The sequence below is a fragment of the Amblyraja radiata genome, chromosome 21 (genome assembly GCF_010909765.2).
Source record: "Amblyraja radiata isolate CabotCenter1 chromosome 21, sAmbRad1.1.pri, whole genome shotgun sequence".
Classification (NCBI taxonomy): domain Eukaryota; kingdom Metazoa; phylum Chordata; class Chondrichthyes; order Rajiformes; family Rajidae; genus Amblyraja; species Amblyraja radiata.
This window is the reverse complement of record NC_045976.1, coordinates 5,627,742-5,645,093: the sequence shown is the minus strand read 5'-3', so window position 1 is coordinate 5,645,093 and position 17,352 is coordinate 5,627,742. Positions and strand designations below refer to the sequence as shown.

The 17,352-nt window shown below is 44.6% G+C and overlaps 1 protein-coding gene and 1 non-coding gene across 2 annotated transcripts in view; one reads left to right on the top strand and one right to left on the bottom strand.

Annotated features, from left to right (window-relative positions):
- The window catches only part of LOC116984958 (plexin-C1-like), a 90,750-nt gene that overhangs the window by 41,922 nt on the left and 31,476 nt on the right, over nt 1-17,352 (bottom strand). Inside the window, exon 3 of the mRNA XM_033039320.1 lies at nt 10,671-10,823. Coding sequence (XP_032895211.1) covers nt 10,671-10,823 — 153 coding nt within the window. The remainder of the gene's footprint in view (nt 1-10,670; nt 10,824-17,352) is intronic.
- Nucleotides 3,598-3,724, top strand: LOC116985426. Its single transcript, XR_004415262.1, has one exon. It is a non-coding gene; the product is annotated as a U6atac minor spliceosomal RNA (small nuclear RNA).

Here is a 17,352-nt window from a genome sequence, read left to right as displayed (position 1 = left end):
AAGTTGCAGTTGACAGCATACCCACCAGATCGGAGATTGGGGTGTGTTTATTATGTAAAAAGGCATACTGAGGTTACTATGAACCTGTGAGATGAAAGAAAAGTTTCTTCATTGTTATATAATAGTTTCACAAGAGATTGTTGGTGCAAACTATTTCAAGATGGATATAGTGTAAGCAGCTGAAAGCAGGAGTGAATACAAATCATTTCAAGTCTCACTCTTCCAGGGCGGCTAGCTCGTCAGCAACCAATAAAATGGATATTCCCCTTTGATCACTCTCTTGCAACAGCAGGAGGCTCAAATAAGTGCACTTTCAGAAGTTATAACATTTGTTGAACATGTCTGGACGGGTGCAGATAGAGTTCTGAACTGTGTTGCATGAGCTATTGTCTAACCCAAAGGCAATTGGGACTGTGGTCCAATTAAGGGTGATATACATGTATGTAAAGTTAACATCATGTTGTTAATGGCCCATGCCTTTTCTACCATTTATGGTTTATCTGTTTAGTGTTTTCACATTCAGATTGGATTACTGCATGAAACCACAGAGCTTCGAAGGCTTCACGCAGTCTCTCACGAGACTTTGATATAAAATAGAAAGATTAAACGAGAACTTACCGTTTGAAGTTTGATCTTTATTTTATGAGAAGTTGGCGTGAGAGACTACGTGCCCTCCACTCCCAACCCTGAATCTCATAAAGATCATTCGGTAAGTCAAACGTTATTTTACTTAGGAGTCACGTGAGTGATTCCGTGAAGAAGCCCGCCAGTCCGCATGCGTGTCATTACGTCTGACGCATGGCACAGCGACTGACTGGCAGACGCGTCGCTCCTGCCAGCGTTAAGTTTAAACCTGCCTGCAGGTAAGTTTTGTATTTCTTACCAGGTTCTGTTTTTTCTTGCAGGAACCTCTTCTTATAGAGAAGTCCGGACGGGCCGCGGGGCCTGCTGGACGAAGTCAGGACGGGCCGCGGGGAAACCGGTTATGGGATGTGGGGATACTCCAGTTCGGACCGCGGAAGCGCGGGTAACCTGCGGCCGGCGGATTCGTTACCCCAGTCGCTGACAATGCGGTCAGCGGCTCCCAGACAGCTGTGGTTCCCGTGGAGGGAGTAAATCCAGGAGGAAGGCGGTATCACCACCAGAGTCGCTGACAGCGCGTCAGCGGCTCCCGGACCGCTGTGGTCCCCAGGACATGGGGTAAAACAAACAATAAGTCGGTCAGGCCTATGGACTCGGGGAGTCAGGCCAGGAGGGTTCCCCTCCTACAATGGGTAGCGTCTTCGGGCGCCTAAACCCACATGGAGCACCTGATGGAGAGGTTGCTCCACAATGATACGCTCCAAAGGAGGGAGCTATCAACCCGGGTCTCCTCGGGAGCCCGCGGCAGCGGCACCTGTTACAGTTCTGCACAATGTCTCCCTCTCTGAGGAGGGGAGCATTCGGGGTCATTTCTGACTCATGAGTTCGAAGGTATTGCGGAGAGCATACCACGAGGCACGAAGGTAAATCAGAAGTGCCCGCAGGGAAAAATGGAGCATGGATAGCACCCCGGGCGTTTATCCCACAAATGTGATGTTCCATCCTGGTATACGTCCGTAGGAGGGGCCATATCAGCGCTTCAGGGCTGCCTACGAATCTCCCTCTCTGTGGAGGGGAGTGCGAGTGGTCAATGTGTAACTGACTTCAAATTCCAAAGTATGTCCGTGGAACATACTGGAGAACATGCGTATGGCTTCAAGGAAATCCTCGCAAACGAAGGTGTTGCTGCCAGAAGAGTACCAGCCATTGGCAGAATACCCGGAAGGGGCCAGAGTTCCCCTCACGCTATAAGTGCCGGCAGTGAACAGCGCTATCAGGGGGATATTAGAGGCCAGCCGCCAAGTCTTCTCTTCAGGTAAGACCTATTCAACAGGTAAAACCTGGATGAGGAAGCAAAGCTGTCGGACCAATTAAGGTACCAACGACGAGCAAAAGCTTCATCGTTTCAGCGACAACACACCCCACGCCTCCATTGGCAGTAATAGAAGAATAGAATAGAATAGAATAGAATCTTTAATTGCCACGTAACCAGGGTTGGTGGTATTTGGGTTCGGTACATGATGGTACACTGCTTTTGTTACATACCACTAATAACACAGATCACCGTAATAAAGTGCATCCATACCACATCACAAATCACAAATCTCACCAACAATACATAGTGCAAAAGAACAAACAAAGACCATAGACAAGACACTGTATACATCAAAAGTCATATTATTGTCTGATTATTAGACGGAATTGAGAGTTCTTATTGCTGAGGGGAAGAAACTGTTTTTAAAGCGGGTGGTTTTAGTAGCAAGTGACCTGAGGCGCCTCCCCGAAGGGAGAGACGGAAAAAGGTGATTTGCTGGATGGGAGTGGTCCGAGATGATCTTTTTTGCCCGTTGTGAGGTACGTTGGAGATAACTGGAATGGATTGAGGGGAGGGGGGAGTTGATGATCCTGGAGGCCTTGGAGACAATGCGTTGTATTCTGTGTAGTGAGTGACTATCGGTGTTACCGTACCAGACTGTGATTGAGGAGGTGATGATGCTTTCAATGATTGATTGATAGAAACGGACCAGGAGGTGTTTATCAACTCTGAACTTTTTGAGCTGTCTGAGGAAATATAGACGTTGTTGACCTTTCTTGATGACGTGGTCTGCATTGATGTGCCATTTTCGATTATTGGAGATATAGGTGCCTAGAAACTTAAATGAGTTTGTGGAGGTTATGGGGTGAGAGTTGACATGGACCGGGGGTTTGTGGTTTTGATTGCGTCTAAAATCTATGATGATTTCTAAGGTTTTTGAAGTATTAAGCTGGAGGTTGTTGTCTGCGCACCATTTGACTGCGCTATCGACTGTTAGATGGTATTGTGATTCTTTGTTGTCTGAGATAAGGCCAATTATTGTTGTGTCGTCTGCATATTTAAAAATTTTAACTGAGCTGCATTGGGATGTGAGGTTGTTGGTGTAAAGTGAGAAGAGCTGGGGTGACAGAACGCACCCTTGGGGGGCTCCTATGTTGAGAGTCAAAGGGCTGGAGAGTTTTTCACCCACCTTGACTCTTTGCTGTCTGTTTGTTAGAAAGTGTAGAATCCAATGGCACATGGCTGGGTGGATGCTCATGTCCAACATTTTATTGTAGAGTTTAATCGGGTGTATAGTATTAAAGGCCGAGCTAAAATCTATAAACAGGATGCGTGCATAGGTGTTCGGTGATTCCAGATGATGAAGGGAATAGTGAAGAGCTAAGTTGATAGCATCCTCAACAGACCGGTTGGCCCTATATGCAAATTGGAAAGGGTCCATGATGGGGGCAGTGTGGGTTTTCAGATGGGTGAGGACTATGTGCCACCGGCTTCAGTAAGCGGTTCACTGAAGCCGGTGGCAGCATGAAAGCTGAGCAGAGGTTCCACGCACCCTACCAGTCCTACTCTACAACCAAGGTAACCATGCAGCTATGTGGGGCTGGCACTTCCGAAACATGGGGTAAGTGGACCACTTACAAGTTGGTAATATTTACACTTGTTTTTGTACAAATGATAATGATAATATTTGATTAGTTTATGTGTTGTATGAAAGGAGAGAAGGTAAGCACTCCTCTTGATAAGGATGGAAGGGGCTCTAGTGGCCTTACAACACACAAATGGTTAAGGCATTGCCATCTACTTATCGGCATCTAACCATGTAAAACTGCACAATACTAGGATTCCAAGCAGGCTTGGAATTGGGGCCAGAATTGTCTTATGAGGCAGGTTCAGTATTTTGGCCAGGATTACCTGTCAAGACAGGCTCGGAAATATGGCCAGAGTTGTCTTCCGAGGCAGGCTCAGAATTATGGCCAGAGTTGTCTTTCGAGGCAGGCTCAGTATTATGGCCAGAGTTGTCTTTCGAGGCAAGCTCAGAATTATGGCTAGAGTTGTCTTTCGAGGCAAGCTCAGAATTATGGCCAGGATTGTCTTTCAAGACAGGCTCGGAAATCGGGCCAAAGTTGTCGTTCGAGGCAGGCACGGAATTATGGCCGGCGTGGCCTGTCCATTGTGAAAGATGGAGAATGTCGTTTAACTCGCATGTGCAGTATAAACTTTTCTGAATAGGAAACTTCGTTACTGACTAACAACTGATTTTCATAGGATCTTTATGGCATGCATCGATCTCTAAGATACATTCTATTCAGTTCCCATTCACAGGGATCACCGGAGACATTTGAAATGTATCTGGATGGGGCAATGATAACAGTTAAAGCATTGCAAAATGGGCTAACTTCAGCTCCCAGGTTATTTACCAAATTACTAAAATCAGTGCTTGGACTACTCAGAGTTCAAAAAACACTTGTTAGGTCTTGTCTGGATGATATTCTAACACTGTATTTTACTACAAATCAACTGTTTCAGCCTCGAACTATATTTGAGAAATTGGGGTTCCTCATCCATCCAGTTAAATTTAAGTTGATACCAAATAGACGTTGTTCATTGGGATTTACCTTTAACTATTAATTAGTCTGTGACTCCGCCCTGGGGCAAGAGATTGGAGTTAATAGAAGCCTGTAACAACCTTGTTGTTATAAAGCAGCCTTCTATTCATCAAGTGTAATGGGCAATATAGTAGCTGTGATTCAGCTGTGCAAGTGGGGGAACTTACATTGTGCAAAGTAGCAACCTCTCAAGTGTCATGTAGGTCATTATGACAGACATATGCTATTACCAGCTGAAGCTACCAAAGTCACAATGATGGACGAACAGTATTCAGCATTGCTCCAGTAGTTTGGTCAGTAAAATTTCAGTTATATTACAAACTGGTGCTAAGTGCTCTTAGGTGGAAAATTACGAATGCCATCTTTAGTTCGGAGGTGGAGGAGATTTGCATGAGTTACCAATTCTTCAGTTATTGGTATCAACTATCTATAGACACTAGGTGTATTCTATGGGTTAAAGGGTTATTGAGCGAATATGCATAATCTGCATGCTCAACTTCAAGTTGATACACTATGGTAGTGGCATATGTTAGTCACATGGGTACAATCAAGTCAAAGTATTAGGTAATAATTTACCTAATCTCGTTTGGCACTGTTGTATCATCACGTACAATCAATGACAACACAGAATGGCTGTTGGATCACAAAGTATTTTATGAATTTATGTCTTCCTCCATTTTGCCTCACCCAGTCGGGTCTTGCGATAAAGTCAGCAAGGTCCCGCTTAGGTTTTCGTTCTGTCTGACTGGCTTATGCAGCCATGGTTCTCGCTTTTGGCGGGAATTATAATACAACCTTATACGGTAATTCTAAACGTAAAGCGTTGCTGGTTCAGCCTGTGGCTCGGGAAACTAGCCTCTGCTTGATAAAACCAATTTATTGACATGCAGATTCTGAGTAGACTGCTCCTATGTCTCGGGTTGTCAGACCAATCCATGTGTCTGCTCACTACAGAGTGCAGGGATAGCACCAAAAAAGCAGTACATTTCCTCTTCAGGAGATGGGAAGTGTTTTGTTTAAATGTTAATGTTACATTTAATATGGTACAGATTACTGACGTCTTGGAGTTCATCTTCAAATGGGTCTGACAATAAATTGAGTTATAGGGCCATTAATTGTGCCCAACGTGCCTTCCCATCATATTTGCTGCAGCAAACGGGACCCGCTCTGTCGGATTTCACCCTCTGATATTGAGTTTATAAAGGATATCTTTAACACAAGTTCTCCCAGGACAAGTACAGGGCAGTATGGGATATTGACGTTGCGTTAACACTACGTCACCAGTGGGCTCCAGTTACATCCTTAGCTTTGGCCTGGTTCTCATAAGGTAGTTATTCTCATGGCGCTGGTCTCAGCGCAACAGGTTCAGTCACTACATAATTGCGATTGGACAGGATGGTTACATCTGCAAATAATATAATATTTTATGTTTATGATCTAGTTAAGCAGACCAGGGGGCGTCAGGTCTCAAACTAGTTTTCATGGCATACCCCAGGACCTTCGGTTATGTGAGGTCATGCATATACAACAATACGTCAAGGACACCAAGCACCTTAGAAGCTCTGATCTAGCAATGATTGTTAGTTACAAATAAACTTTATAAGAAGGTATTGGTTCAGACCATCAGGTGGTTAAAACGGAGTTTGGCTTATACAGGAGTAGATTCTGATATTTTCAAATCTCACTCCGCCAGGGCTGCTACAACATCAGCAGCAAGGGTTATGTACGTTCCGCTGGACCACATCCTAGCGGCTGCAGGATGGTCAAACGAACGAACTTTCCAAACATTTTATAATAACCCATTGCCAGACCGGGGGTATTTGCCAACTCTATTTTAGGTTCGGTTGTATAGTTTCCTCCCGGATGAGAGGGGTCACTATTATTATTATTTATTCATTATGAATGTTTCCCTTATCTGTCAATGAAGCAGTTGTGGTTGTGTGGACTTGGTTTCACGGCATGAAATTACAGAGCTTTGAAATCTTCACGGAATCACTCACGTGACTCCGAAGTAAAATAGTAAGATTAAACGAGAACTTACCAGTTTGAAGTTTGATCTTTATTTTATGAGGAGTTACGATGAGCGATTACGTGCCCTCTGCTCCCAACCCTCGTATCATTAAGGTCATCCAGTAGTTCTAGTCTTCTCTAATCTTACTATGTCACTTCAGCTACTGTTATCTGTGATTTCACACCGTTGTTTTGAAGATTGACGCGCATGCGGACTGGCGGGCTTCTTCACGTAATCGCTCATCGTAACTCCTCGTAAAATAAAGATCAAACTTCAAACTGGTAAATTCTCGTTTAATCTTACTATTAATCTTTCTATAGTTTAATTTGGTGCAAGTGGTCTGAGGTTTCATACAGTTGCTTTGAAGATATACACGCATGCGGGGCTGGCGGGTTCTTCACGTAGTCTCTCGCACCAACTTCTCATAAAATAAAGATCAAACTTCAAACGGTAAGTTCTCGTTTAATCTTTCTATTCTATGGTATATGGACACACTGATCTGTTCTGTATTTATGCCTACAATATTCTGTTGTGCTGCAGCAAGCAAGAATTTTATTTTCTTATCTGGGACATGACAATAAACTCTCTTGACTCAACTTGACTATCTCTAAACTAAACTAAACTAAACTGATATCATAGTTCATCTTGGATCATGTGTTTGTTCCCGATGCCGGGGAAGTCCAGAACAAGGGGTCACAGTTTAAGGATAAGGGGGAAGTATTTTAGGACCGAGATGAGAAAAACATTTTTCACACAGAGAGTGGTGAATCTGTGGAATTCTCTGCCACAGAAGGTAGTTGAGGCCAGTTCATTGGCTATATTTAAGAGAGAGTTAGATGTGGCCCTTGTGGCTAAAGGGATCAGGGGGTATGGAGAGAAGGCAGGTACAGGATACTGAGTTGGATGATCAGCCATGATGATATTGAATGTCAGTGTAGGCTCGAAGGGCCGAATGGCTTACTCTGGCACCTACAGTGACTTGCAAAAGTATTCATACCCTTGAACTTTTCCACATTTTGTCACGTTACAACCACTAACGTAAATGTATTTTATTGGGATTTTATGTGATAGACCAACACAAAGTGGCGCATAATTGTGAAGTGGAAGGAAAATGATACATGGTTTTCAAATTTTTTTACAAATTAAAAACTGAAAAGTGTGGCGTGCAAAAATATTCAGCCCACCTGAGTCAAATCTTTGTAGAACCACCTTTCGCTGCAATTACAGCTGCAAGTCTTTTGGGGTATGTCTCTACCAGCTTTGCACATCTAGAGACTGAAATCTTTGCCCATTCTTCTTTGCAAAATAGCTCAAGCTCAGTCAGATTGGATGGAGAGCGTCTGTGAACAGCAATTTTCAAGTCTTGCCAGAGATTCTCAATTGGATTTAGGTCTGGACTTTGACTGGGCCATTCTAACACATGAATATGCTTTGATCTAAACCATTCCATTGTGGCTCTGGCTGTATGTTTAGGGTCGTTGTCCTGCTGGAAGGTGAACCTCCGCCCCAGTCTCAAGTCTTTTGCAGACTCTAACAGGTTTTCTTCCAAGATTGCCCTGTATTTGGCTCCATCCATCTTCCCATCAACTCTGACCAGCTTCCCTGTCCCTGCTGAAGAAAACTAAACTAAACTAAACTGATATCATAGTTCATCTTGGATCATGTGTTTGTTCCCGATGCACAGGATGATGCTGCCACCACCATGTTTCACAGTGGAGATGGTGTGTTCAGGGTGATGTGCAGTGTTAGTTTTCTGCCACACATAGCGTTTTGCATTTAGGCCAAAAACTTCAATTTTGGTCTCATCTGACCAGAGCACCTTCCTCCACATGTTTGCTGTGTCCCCCACATGGCTTGTGGCAAACTGTAAACGGGACTTCTTATGGCTTTTTTTCAACAATGGCTTTCTTCTTGCCACTCTTCTATAAAGGCCCGATTTGTGGAGTGCACGACTAATAGTTGTCCTGTGGACAGATCTCCCACCTGAGCTGTGGATCTCTGCAGCTCCTCCAGAGTTACCATGGGCCTCTTGGCTGCTTCTCTGATCAATGCTCTCCTTGCCTAGCCTGTCAGTTTAGGTGGACGGCCATGTCTTGGTAGGTTTGCAGTTGTGCCATACTCTTTCCATTTTCGGATGATGGATTGAACAGTGCTCCGTGAGGTGTTCAAAGCTTGGGATATTTTTTTATAACCTAACCCTGCTTTAAACTTCTCCACAACTTTATCCCTGACCTGTCTGGTGTGTTCCTTGGGCTTCATGATGCTGTTTGTTCACTAATGTTCTCTAACAAACCTCTGAGGCCTTCACAGAACAGCTGTATTTATACTGAGATTAGATTGCACACAAGTGGACTCTATTTACTAATTAGGTGACTTCTGAAGGCAATTGGTTGCACTGGATTTTATTTAGGGGTATCGGAGTAAAGGGGGCTGAATACTTTTGCACGCCACACTTTTCAGTTTTTTATTTGTAAAAAAATTTGAAAACCATGTATCATTTTCCTTCCACTTCACAATTATGCGCCACTTTGTGTTGGTCTATCATATAAAATCCCAATAAAATACATTTATGTTTGTGGTTGTAACGTGACAAAATGTGGAAAAGATCAAGGAGTATGAATACTTTTGCAAGCCACTGTATTTTCTGTGTTTCTATGTGCTCGAGTCTGTAAAGTGTAGCAAACTTACAACCCTCTGTAACACTGGTCGGCATTGTGCAATAGGACTGGATCCTCAGCCATCGACCTGTGAACCGCCATCTACTACAATGGTTATATCAGTAAGATACCTCTGGTGGATTGCACCACACAAGGTCTGCTCTCAAGACCAGTGCCAAGCCTAGCCCTGATGTAGGGTCTTGACTCAAAACGTCAATTTATAGCTTTTTGCCGAGACAAATGCTGCTTGACCCGCTGAGTCCTTCCAGCAATCAGTCAGCTGATCCAGTGCCAAGTCAGGCCAAATCCAAATAAACCAGGAAATTGGCAAAAGGAGGGTGTGGGGCAGAGCTTGGGTGCATTACACCAGAAAGCAGTGGGCGGCACGGTTGGTGCAGCGGTAGAACCATGTTAGGAGGAAGGTTCCATTTGCTAGGAAAGACGGTGGCAAAGAATCGCTGCCCTCTCAGTTACTTTGTTAACATCAGTGAGAAATCACAAATACTAACACGTCATGGTGGCATGGTGGTGCAACAGCTGAGTTGCTGCCTCACAGCACCAGAGACCCGGGTTCAATCCTAACTACGGGAGCTGTCTGTACGGAGTTTGTACGTTCTCCCCATGACAGTCTCGGTGGAACGAAGGGCCTGTTTCTGCGCTGCATCCCTGAAGTCTAAATCAATTTATACTAAAGAAGCTTTTCTGCATATCTGACAAGGTGGCTTCGCAGCCAACATCATTATTGGCCTCTCTCTGTAAAGTATCATCAAATCCAACAGTTTTTTCAGGAACATGACGTGCTTATATGATAACTCCAATAAACTTTCCCCGTGGACTGTTCATTAATGGGGCAAAAACTGCAGACTATAAACTCCAGAGATCGGCCTATTCCAGTAGATAGTCGAAAGAAAAGAACCCTTGCATCCTTTCCCTGTCCGTCCCTCCCTCATCCCAGTTGTCATACTTGTTTCACTGTCATCCTGTTGAGTTTCACTGTCTATAACTCGTTATCACCTAGCCCACAGCCAACAATGGATCCTTGTTGGCTCCACTTTTCCTTGATCATCGTTGCTTTATGCATATCTTTCATTTGTTTGTTCTATGTCCCTTCTATGTCTCTCATTTCTCTTTCCCCTGGTCTGAAGAAAGGTCCCGACCCGAAATGTTACCTATTCCTTTTCTCCAGAGATGCTGTCTGTCCCACTGAGTTACTCCAGCTTTTTGTATCTATCTTCGGTGCAAACCAGCATCTGCCAGCAGACACTACTCCACTGACAACAGTAACCCAGCTGGGCAATGCATATCTGCACATTCGACACCTGAGATCAGCTCATTAATTCCAAGTAACATGTACACATTTGATCTGAAATTATTCAAACTGATCCTCGTCAGAACAGCAGATAAGTGGAAGCATTTTTGAAAATAAAGTGTACGTCCATCTAAAAAGAGTAGTGAGCAACTTTAAGAAGGCTTTTATGGCCAGATGTAGTTTTTCTGACCTTAATCAATCGTCCATCTTCTGCTCCAAGGAATATGACAGCCCAGTTCCTCTCCAACGTAGCTGACACAGATAACAATCCAGAGTAACTAAATAACGCCGTACTGTCTATTGTGTCCGAAGCAATGGCTATTTTGCGATCAGCCGTAAGACCCTAAAAGGTAGACAAAAAATGTTTTAAAGGCTGTAAATGGGCAATAAAATGTATTAATGCTCACACTATTGATGTATTCAAAAGAGTTAGATATAGCTCTCAGGGCTATCGGAATCAAGGGACATGGGCAGAATGCAGGACGGGGTACGGATTTTGGATGATCAGCCATGATCATATCGAATGGCGGTGCTGACTCGAAGGGCCGAATGGCCTACTCCTGCACCTATTTTCTATGTTTCTATTCACATTTTAATAAATGCAGATACAAACGTCCACCCTACAACTATGTCAGGGGAAAGCAAAGCTTCTGCCAGGCTTTCTGTCTCTGACACATTTCGCTCTTGTTTTAAAATAGAGGTAAATATATTTTTTAAATAATTAAAACAATTAAAGATAGACACAAAATGCTGGAGTAACCCAGAGGGTCGGGCAGCACCGCTGGAGAAAAAGGATAGGTGACGTTCCAGGTCGAGACCCTTCTTCAGACTGAGCCCCCAGTCTCACGTAAGGTTTCCTGTTCCTTCTCTCCACAGATGATGCCTGTCCCGCTGAGTTACTCCAGCATTTGGTGTTGATCTTCAGTGTAAACCAGCATCTGCAGATCCTTCTTACACAATTGAAACAATGACACAATGTAATATGAGAACCATTTACATAAAGCTCAATACTTTAAAATAATTACTACAAGCGGCATGGTGGTGCAGCGGTAGACTTGCTGCCTTACAGCGCCAGAGACTCAGTTTTGATCCTGACTACGGATACTGTCTGTACGAAGTTTGTATGTTCTCCCGGTGAACGTGTGGGGGTTTCTCCGGGTGCTGCGATTTCACTCCAAAGACATACAGGTTTGTAGGTTAATTGGCTTCAGTCCCTAATGTGTGGAAGATAGTGCTGGTGTACGGGGATTGCTAGTCTGCACAGACTCGGTGGGCCGAAGGGCCTGTTTTGGCACTATCTCCAAACTAAAAACGTTAAATTAAACTATTTGCTTAATTTACCACTGATTGTCCTCTGAAATCAATGAAGGTATGATTGATGGCATCTCAGCCCCAATGCCCAGCCAAATGTTGAGAAAATGCTTAAAGTACTCAGCAGATCTGGCTGGAGATGGAGAGAGAAACACAGTTTCAGGTGTCAATGTTTCAGGTGTCAATTCTATGGGTACCACATTCCCCCCATTATAGATCTGTCCGTTGTTCCACATATTGTCCTCTCCCCACCTCCTCTGCTATTTAGACCTTGTTTTCTCTCCTGTGTATAAAAGAACTGCAGATGCTGGTTGATACCAAAGATAGACACAAGTGCTGGAGTAACAGTGGGTCAGGAAGCATCTCTGGATGAAAGGAATAGGTGACGTTTTGGATCGCATTCCTTCAAGCTCGGGAGCGGCAGGTTCGGTGATTGGCTGAGGAATTTTGGTTAATTGGTTAAGTGGCAAATTGTGCAATTTATCAGTTAATATAAGCAAGGTTTTCTGTCGGGCGCCTTGTCGAGGGAAGTGCCTTGTAAGAAAAATACGAGTCTTTGGCTCGAGAATCTTCGGCGAGGAGGCTGAGGAGAATATGGAAAAGGCTGGAGAGGACTGGATGCGGTGAACACATGACGGGTAAGATGATTCAGTGTGATGCTTGCAGAATGTGGGAGACCAGGGACACGGATGGAGCCTCTGGCTGCTACAACTGTGGCAAGTGGTCCAGGTTCAGCTCCTGAAGAACCGTGTTGGGGCACTGGAGAAGCCACTGGATGACCTCAGGGCCATCCAGGATAATGAGAGTTTCCAGGACAGGACCTGCAGTGAGGTCGTCACGCCCAGGATACAGGAAGAATGAAGGTGTGTGACTGAGAGAAAGGGTGGTAACCGTGGAGTGCAGGAGACCCAGGTGGCTGTGCCTAATGACAACAGGTACGCCCTCTTGGGAGCTGTCGGGGGAGACGAAGCTTCCAGTCCGAGTGGCGGATTCGTCGGTGGCTCCAATCCTAGAGATGGGACTCGACTGGCCAGACCAACGTCGGGCAGAGCCATAGTGGTGGGTGACTCCATTGTCCGAGGGGCGGACTGGAGATTCTGTGGCGGCAGACGAGACGCAAGGATGGACTGTGGCCTCCCTGGTGCCAGGGTTCAGGATGTCACAAACCAAATTCAGAACATCCTCGAGAGCAAAGGTGAACAGCCGGCAGTAGTTGTGCATGTGGGCACAAACGACATCGGGAAGAAGAGGAAGGAGGTTCTGCAATGTGAGTTTATAGAGTTTGGAAGATGACTGAAAAGAAGGACTTTTAGGGTGGTTATCTCTGGATTGCTTCCAGTACCACGTGCTAGTGAGGGCAGGTGTTGGGAGATAGAGAATCTGAATGTGTGGCTGAGGGGCTGGTGCAGGGAGCAAGGATTTAGATTTATAGACCACTGGGATCTCTTGTGAGGTAGGGGTGATCTGTACAATTACACCTTAACTGGAGGGGGACCGACATTCTGGCAGACAGTTTTGCTAGGGCTACACGTGTGAGTTTAAACTAAATAGTGGGGGGAGGGTTTGACAAATTGGTAGTACAAAGAGGGAGTTAAAGGGGAAACGAGTACAGGAAAAGTTGCAAAAGGCTCCCGAATTAATAGGAAGGAAAGTTCGAAAAGGGAAACGAGAGTATGGTCAGGGCCAATTGCGAGCAGTGCGAGAGGGGAGGTGAATGCCGAAGTCAAATTGCTGTATATAAATGCGCGAAGTATAAGAAATAAAGTGGACGAGCTTGAGGCTCAGTTAGAAATTGGCAAGTATGATGTTGTGGGAATTACAGAGACATGGCTGCAAGAGGGCCAGGGCTAGGAACTGAATATTCAAGGGTATACCTCCTATCAAAAAGACATACTGGTGGGCAGAGGGGGTGGGGTAGCTGTTTGTGAGGAATTTAATTCAGTCCCTTGCAAGGGGTGACATTGAAACAGGAGATGTGGAGCCAGTATGGATAGAACTAAGGAATTGTAAGAGTAAAAAGACCCTAATGGGACTTATCTACAGGCCCCCGAATAGTAGCCTGGATATGGGGTGCAAGTTGAATCAGGAGTTAAAATTGGCATGTCGTAAAGGTAATGCTATGGTTGTTATGGGAGATTTCAACATGCAGGTAGACTGGGAAAATCTGGTTGTTACTGGACCCCAAGAAAGGGAGTTTGTGGAGTGCCTCCGTGATGGATTCTTAGAGCATTGGAGCCTACAAGGGAGAAGGAAATTCTGGATTTAGTGTTGTGTAATGGACCGGATTTAATAAGGGAACTTAAGGTTAAGGAGCCATTAGGAGGTAGTGACCATAATATGGTCAGGTTTAATCTACAATTGGAGAGGGAGAAGGGTGAATCGTAGGTGTCAGTGTTACATTTGAACAAAGGGGACTATGGCGCCATGAGGGAGGAGCTGGCCAAAGTTGACTGGAAAAATACCCTAGTAGGGATGACAGTGGAACAACAATGGCAGGTATTTCTGGGAATAATACAGAAGGTGCAGGATCAGTTAATTCCAAAGAGGAATGAAGATTCCAAGGGGTGTAAGGGGCGACCGTGGCTGACAAGGTATATCACGGACAGTATAAAAATAAACGAGAAGTACAATGAAGCAAAGATGAGCGGGAAGCAAGAGGATTGGGTAATGTTTAAAGAGCAACAGAAGATAACTATAAAGACAATACGGGAGAAAAGATGAGGTACGAAGGTAAGCTTGCCAAGAATATAAAGGAGGATATTAAAAGCTTCTTTAGGTATGTGAAGAGGAAAAAATTAGTTAAGACCAAGGTTGGACCCTTGAAGACTGAAATACATGAATTTATTGATGGGAGTGAAGGCTGATAAATCCCCAGGGCCTGATGTTCTGCATCCTAGAGTACTTAAGGAAGTGGCTCTAGAAATCGTGGATGCATTGGTGATCATTTTCCAATGTTCTATAGATTCAGGATCAGTTCCTGTGGATTGGAGGGTAGCTAATGTTATCCCACTTTTTAAGAAAGGCAGGAGAGAGAAAACAGGGAATTTTATTTCGAAGTCACGTGAGTGACTATGTGAATAGCCCGCCAGCCCGCATGCGCATAAATACGTCGACGCATGGCGCGAGAATCAGAGCAGTTCGAAACTGCTCCGACAGGTAAGAGAAAATGTTTCTTTCAGGAACGGGCCGCTGCACCGAAAATAGGGGCAGCGGGCCCGGAGAAGCTGGCACAGCTTGTGCAGCTGCCACCGTGGAGGCTCTGTGGAGCTTGCGGGATAAAAAGCTGTGGAGGCTCAGCAGGAGCTGACGGCTATAAATAGTGGCTGATGGTGCGGGCCGGACAGCGACCGCTGTGGAGGCTCTGTAAGGAGCTGATGGCTATAAATAGCGCAAACACCACGGAGGCTCAGCAGGAGCCGGCGGTTTAAAAATAGCGCTGCCGGCTCGATCGGGGCAGCGGCTGCCGTGGCAGAATGAGGCTCCACTGGAGCAGGTGGCTGTTCGGAGCATCTGACGGGCAATGCCTGTACAGATTGGTGCTCTGAAAGGGAGTCAGCCAGAGGCCTGAGGAGGCAACACCTGGTTTAGGATTGCATTCTATTTCCTCCCCTAAGAAACTCCATTGAGACTCCAGAAGGGAGGAAGGACTCGGAGTCACTAGCAGGCACAACCTGTCCAGTAAGTAAAACAAATAAATAAATAAATAAATAAACAAACAAATATATAAAGAAAAAATAAATGGATGAATAAATAAATAAAATGGAAAAAAAGGAAATGTGCTCCTAGCTCAGGAGACATGTACAGGCTGTGTCAGTCAGATGCCTGTGGGAGAAACACCTGGTTCAGGGTTGCGTTATTATATCTCAAGTTCAAGTTCAAGTGAGTTTATTGTCATGTGTCCCTGTATAGGACAATGAAATTCTTGCTTTGCTTAAGCACACAGAAAATAGTAGGCATTTACTACAAAACAGATAAATGTGTCCATATACCATGATATAAATATATACACACATGAATAAATAAACTGGTAAAGTGCAAATAACAGAAAGTGGTTATTAATAATCAGAGTTTTGTCTGAGCCAGGTTTAATAGCCTGATGGCTGTGGGGAAGTAGCTATTCCTGAACCTGGTTGTTGCAGTCTTCAGGCTCCTGTACCTTCTACCTGAAGGTAGCAGGGAGATGAGTGTGTGGCCGGGATGGTGTGGGTCTTTGATGATACTGCCAGCTTTTTTGAGGCAGCGACTGCGATAAATCCCCTCGATGGAAGGAAGGTCAGATCCGATGATGGACTGGGCAGTGTTTACTACTTTTTGTAGTCTTTTCCTCTCCAGGGCGCTCAAATTGCCGAACCAAGCCACGATGCAACCGGTCAGAAGAAGGGAGTGTTGGAGAGTCTTACATAGGTGACTCCAACTATGTGGATATCGATAAGGAAATCGAATCCCTGAACTAATGGGGGATATGCTTCATTTTTAATCATATGAAAGAGCTACCGGCTCTTGTCACATATTTGCCATCCCTTTGGGGATAGGAGATTCACTGGAGGAAGATTTGGCTAAATGTTTCCGGGTAATATGCCAGTCCAGATAACTGCCAGACTTTTGGATGTTTCCATACATCAATTTCATCAGTTGGGATGTCCCAGTGATGATATGTAGGCAAAGAATTATGTCAGCAAGTCCAAACCGCTCTAGAGTCATTACGGGCTTTTGCAAGTCAGTAGATGGGTCTCAAATCTCGGAAGTGCAGAAAATTGCATTATCACTTCTCTGTAATACACAGTTGGGGCTATTGCCTTCGCAAAATGCTATAAGGCATGAGATAATTTCCAAAATGGCTCATTTTTACAGGGCCAGTAACGTGCAGCCTGCATAGTATCTCTTCAGAGAGGACTTATGTAGCAAGTTGAAGACTTGCAAGGCTGTGGGGGTGGAGTACCATTCTAGGTGGTTAAAGCTCCAGTATTCCAGCGGGTTTTCACCCTGTATTCAAGGAGCAGGAAATAAATAATTAAATAGATAAATGCATCATCTTGCGCCACAAGAAGCCAAAAATTTCCGTCTGTACGGTCAATAGAGGAAACGATGGTTCTCCAAGTGGAATCAGAGACGTCTCACAAAGGATAAGTAGTCTGCCCAAGAACACGAGGAGTATATCTCTGATATTTCTCAAGATTGCAGAAACATGGAGCATGCCAAATCAGGTTAGGATTTGGCTAGTCTGATCATGTGTTTGATTACCCAGTTTAAGATGGAGGATTGGCTTTGACCAATTTAGCTGATTCAGAGAATTAGGGCCTCAATCGATCTTGAAGATGCATACTTTGTCATATCTATACACGAGAAGCACAGATATATCTAGTTTTGATAACAAAGCCAGTGGTGGAAAGTTTAGGCTCTACCTAGGAGTTGTCTTCAGGCCTAGGCTATTTACAAAGATTTTAAAGCTAATGCTGCCCTACTCAGATCAAAGGGGCATTGTGTCATGGAGTATATAGACGACATGCTAAATTTGTAGCTGATAAGACTCGGGTTTATCAGTAGATGCCTCTTACGATATT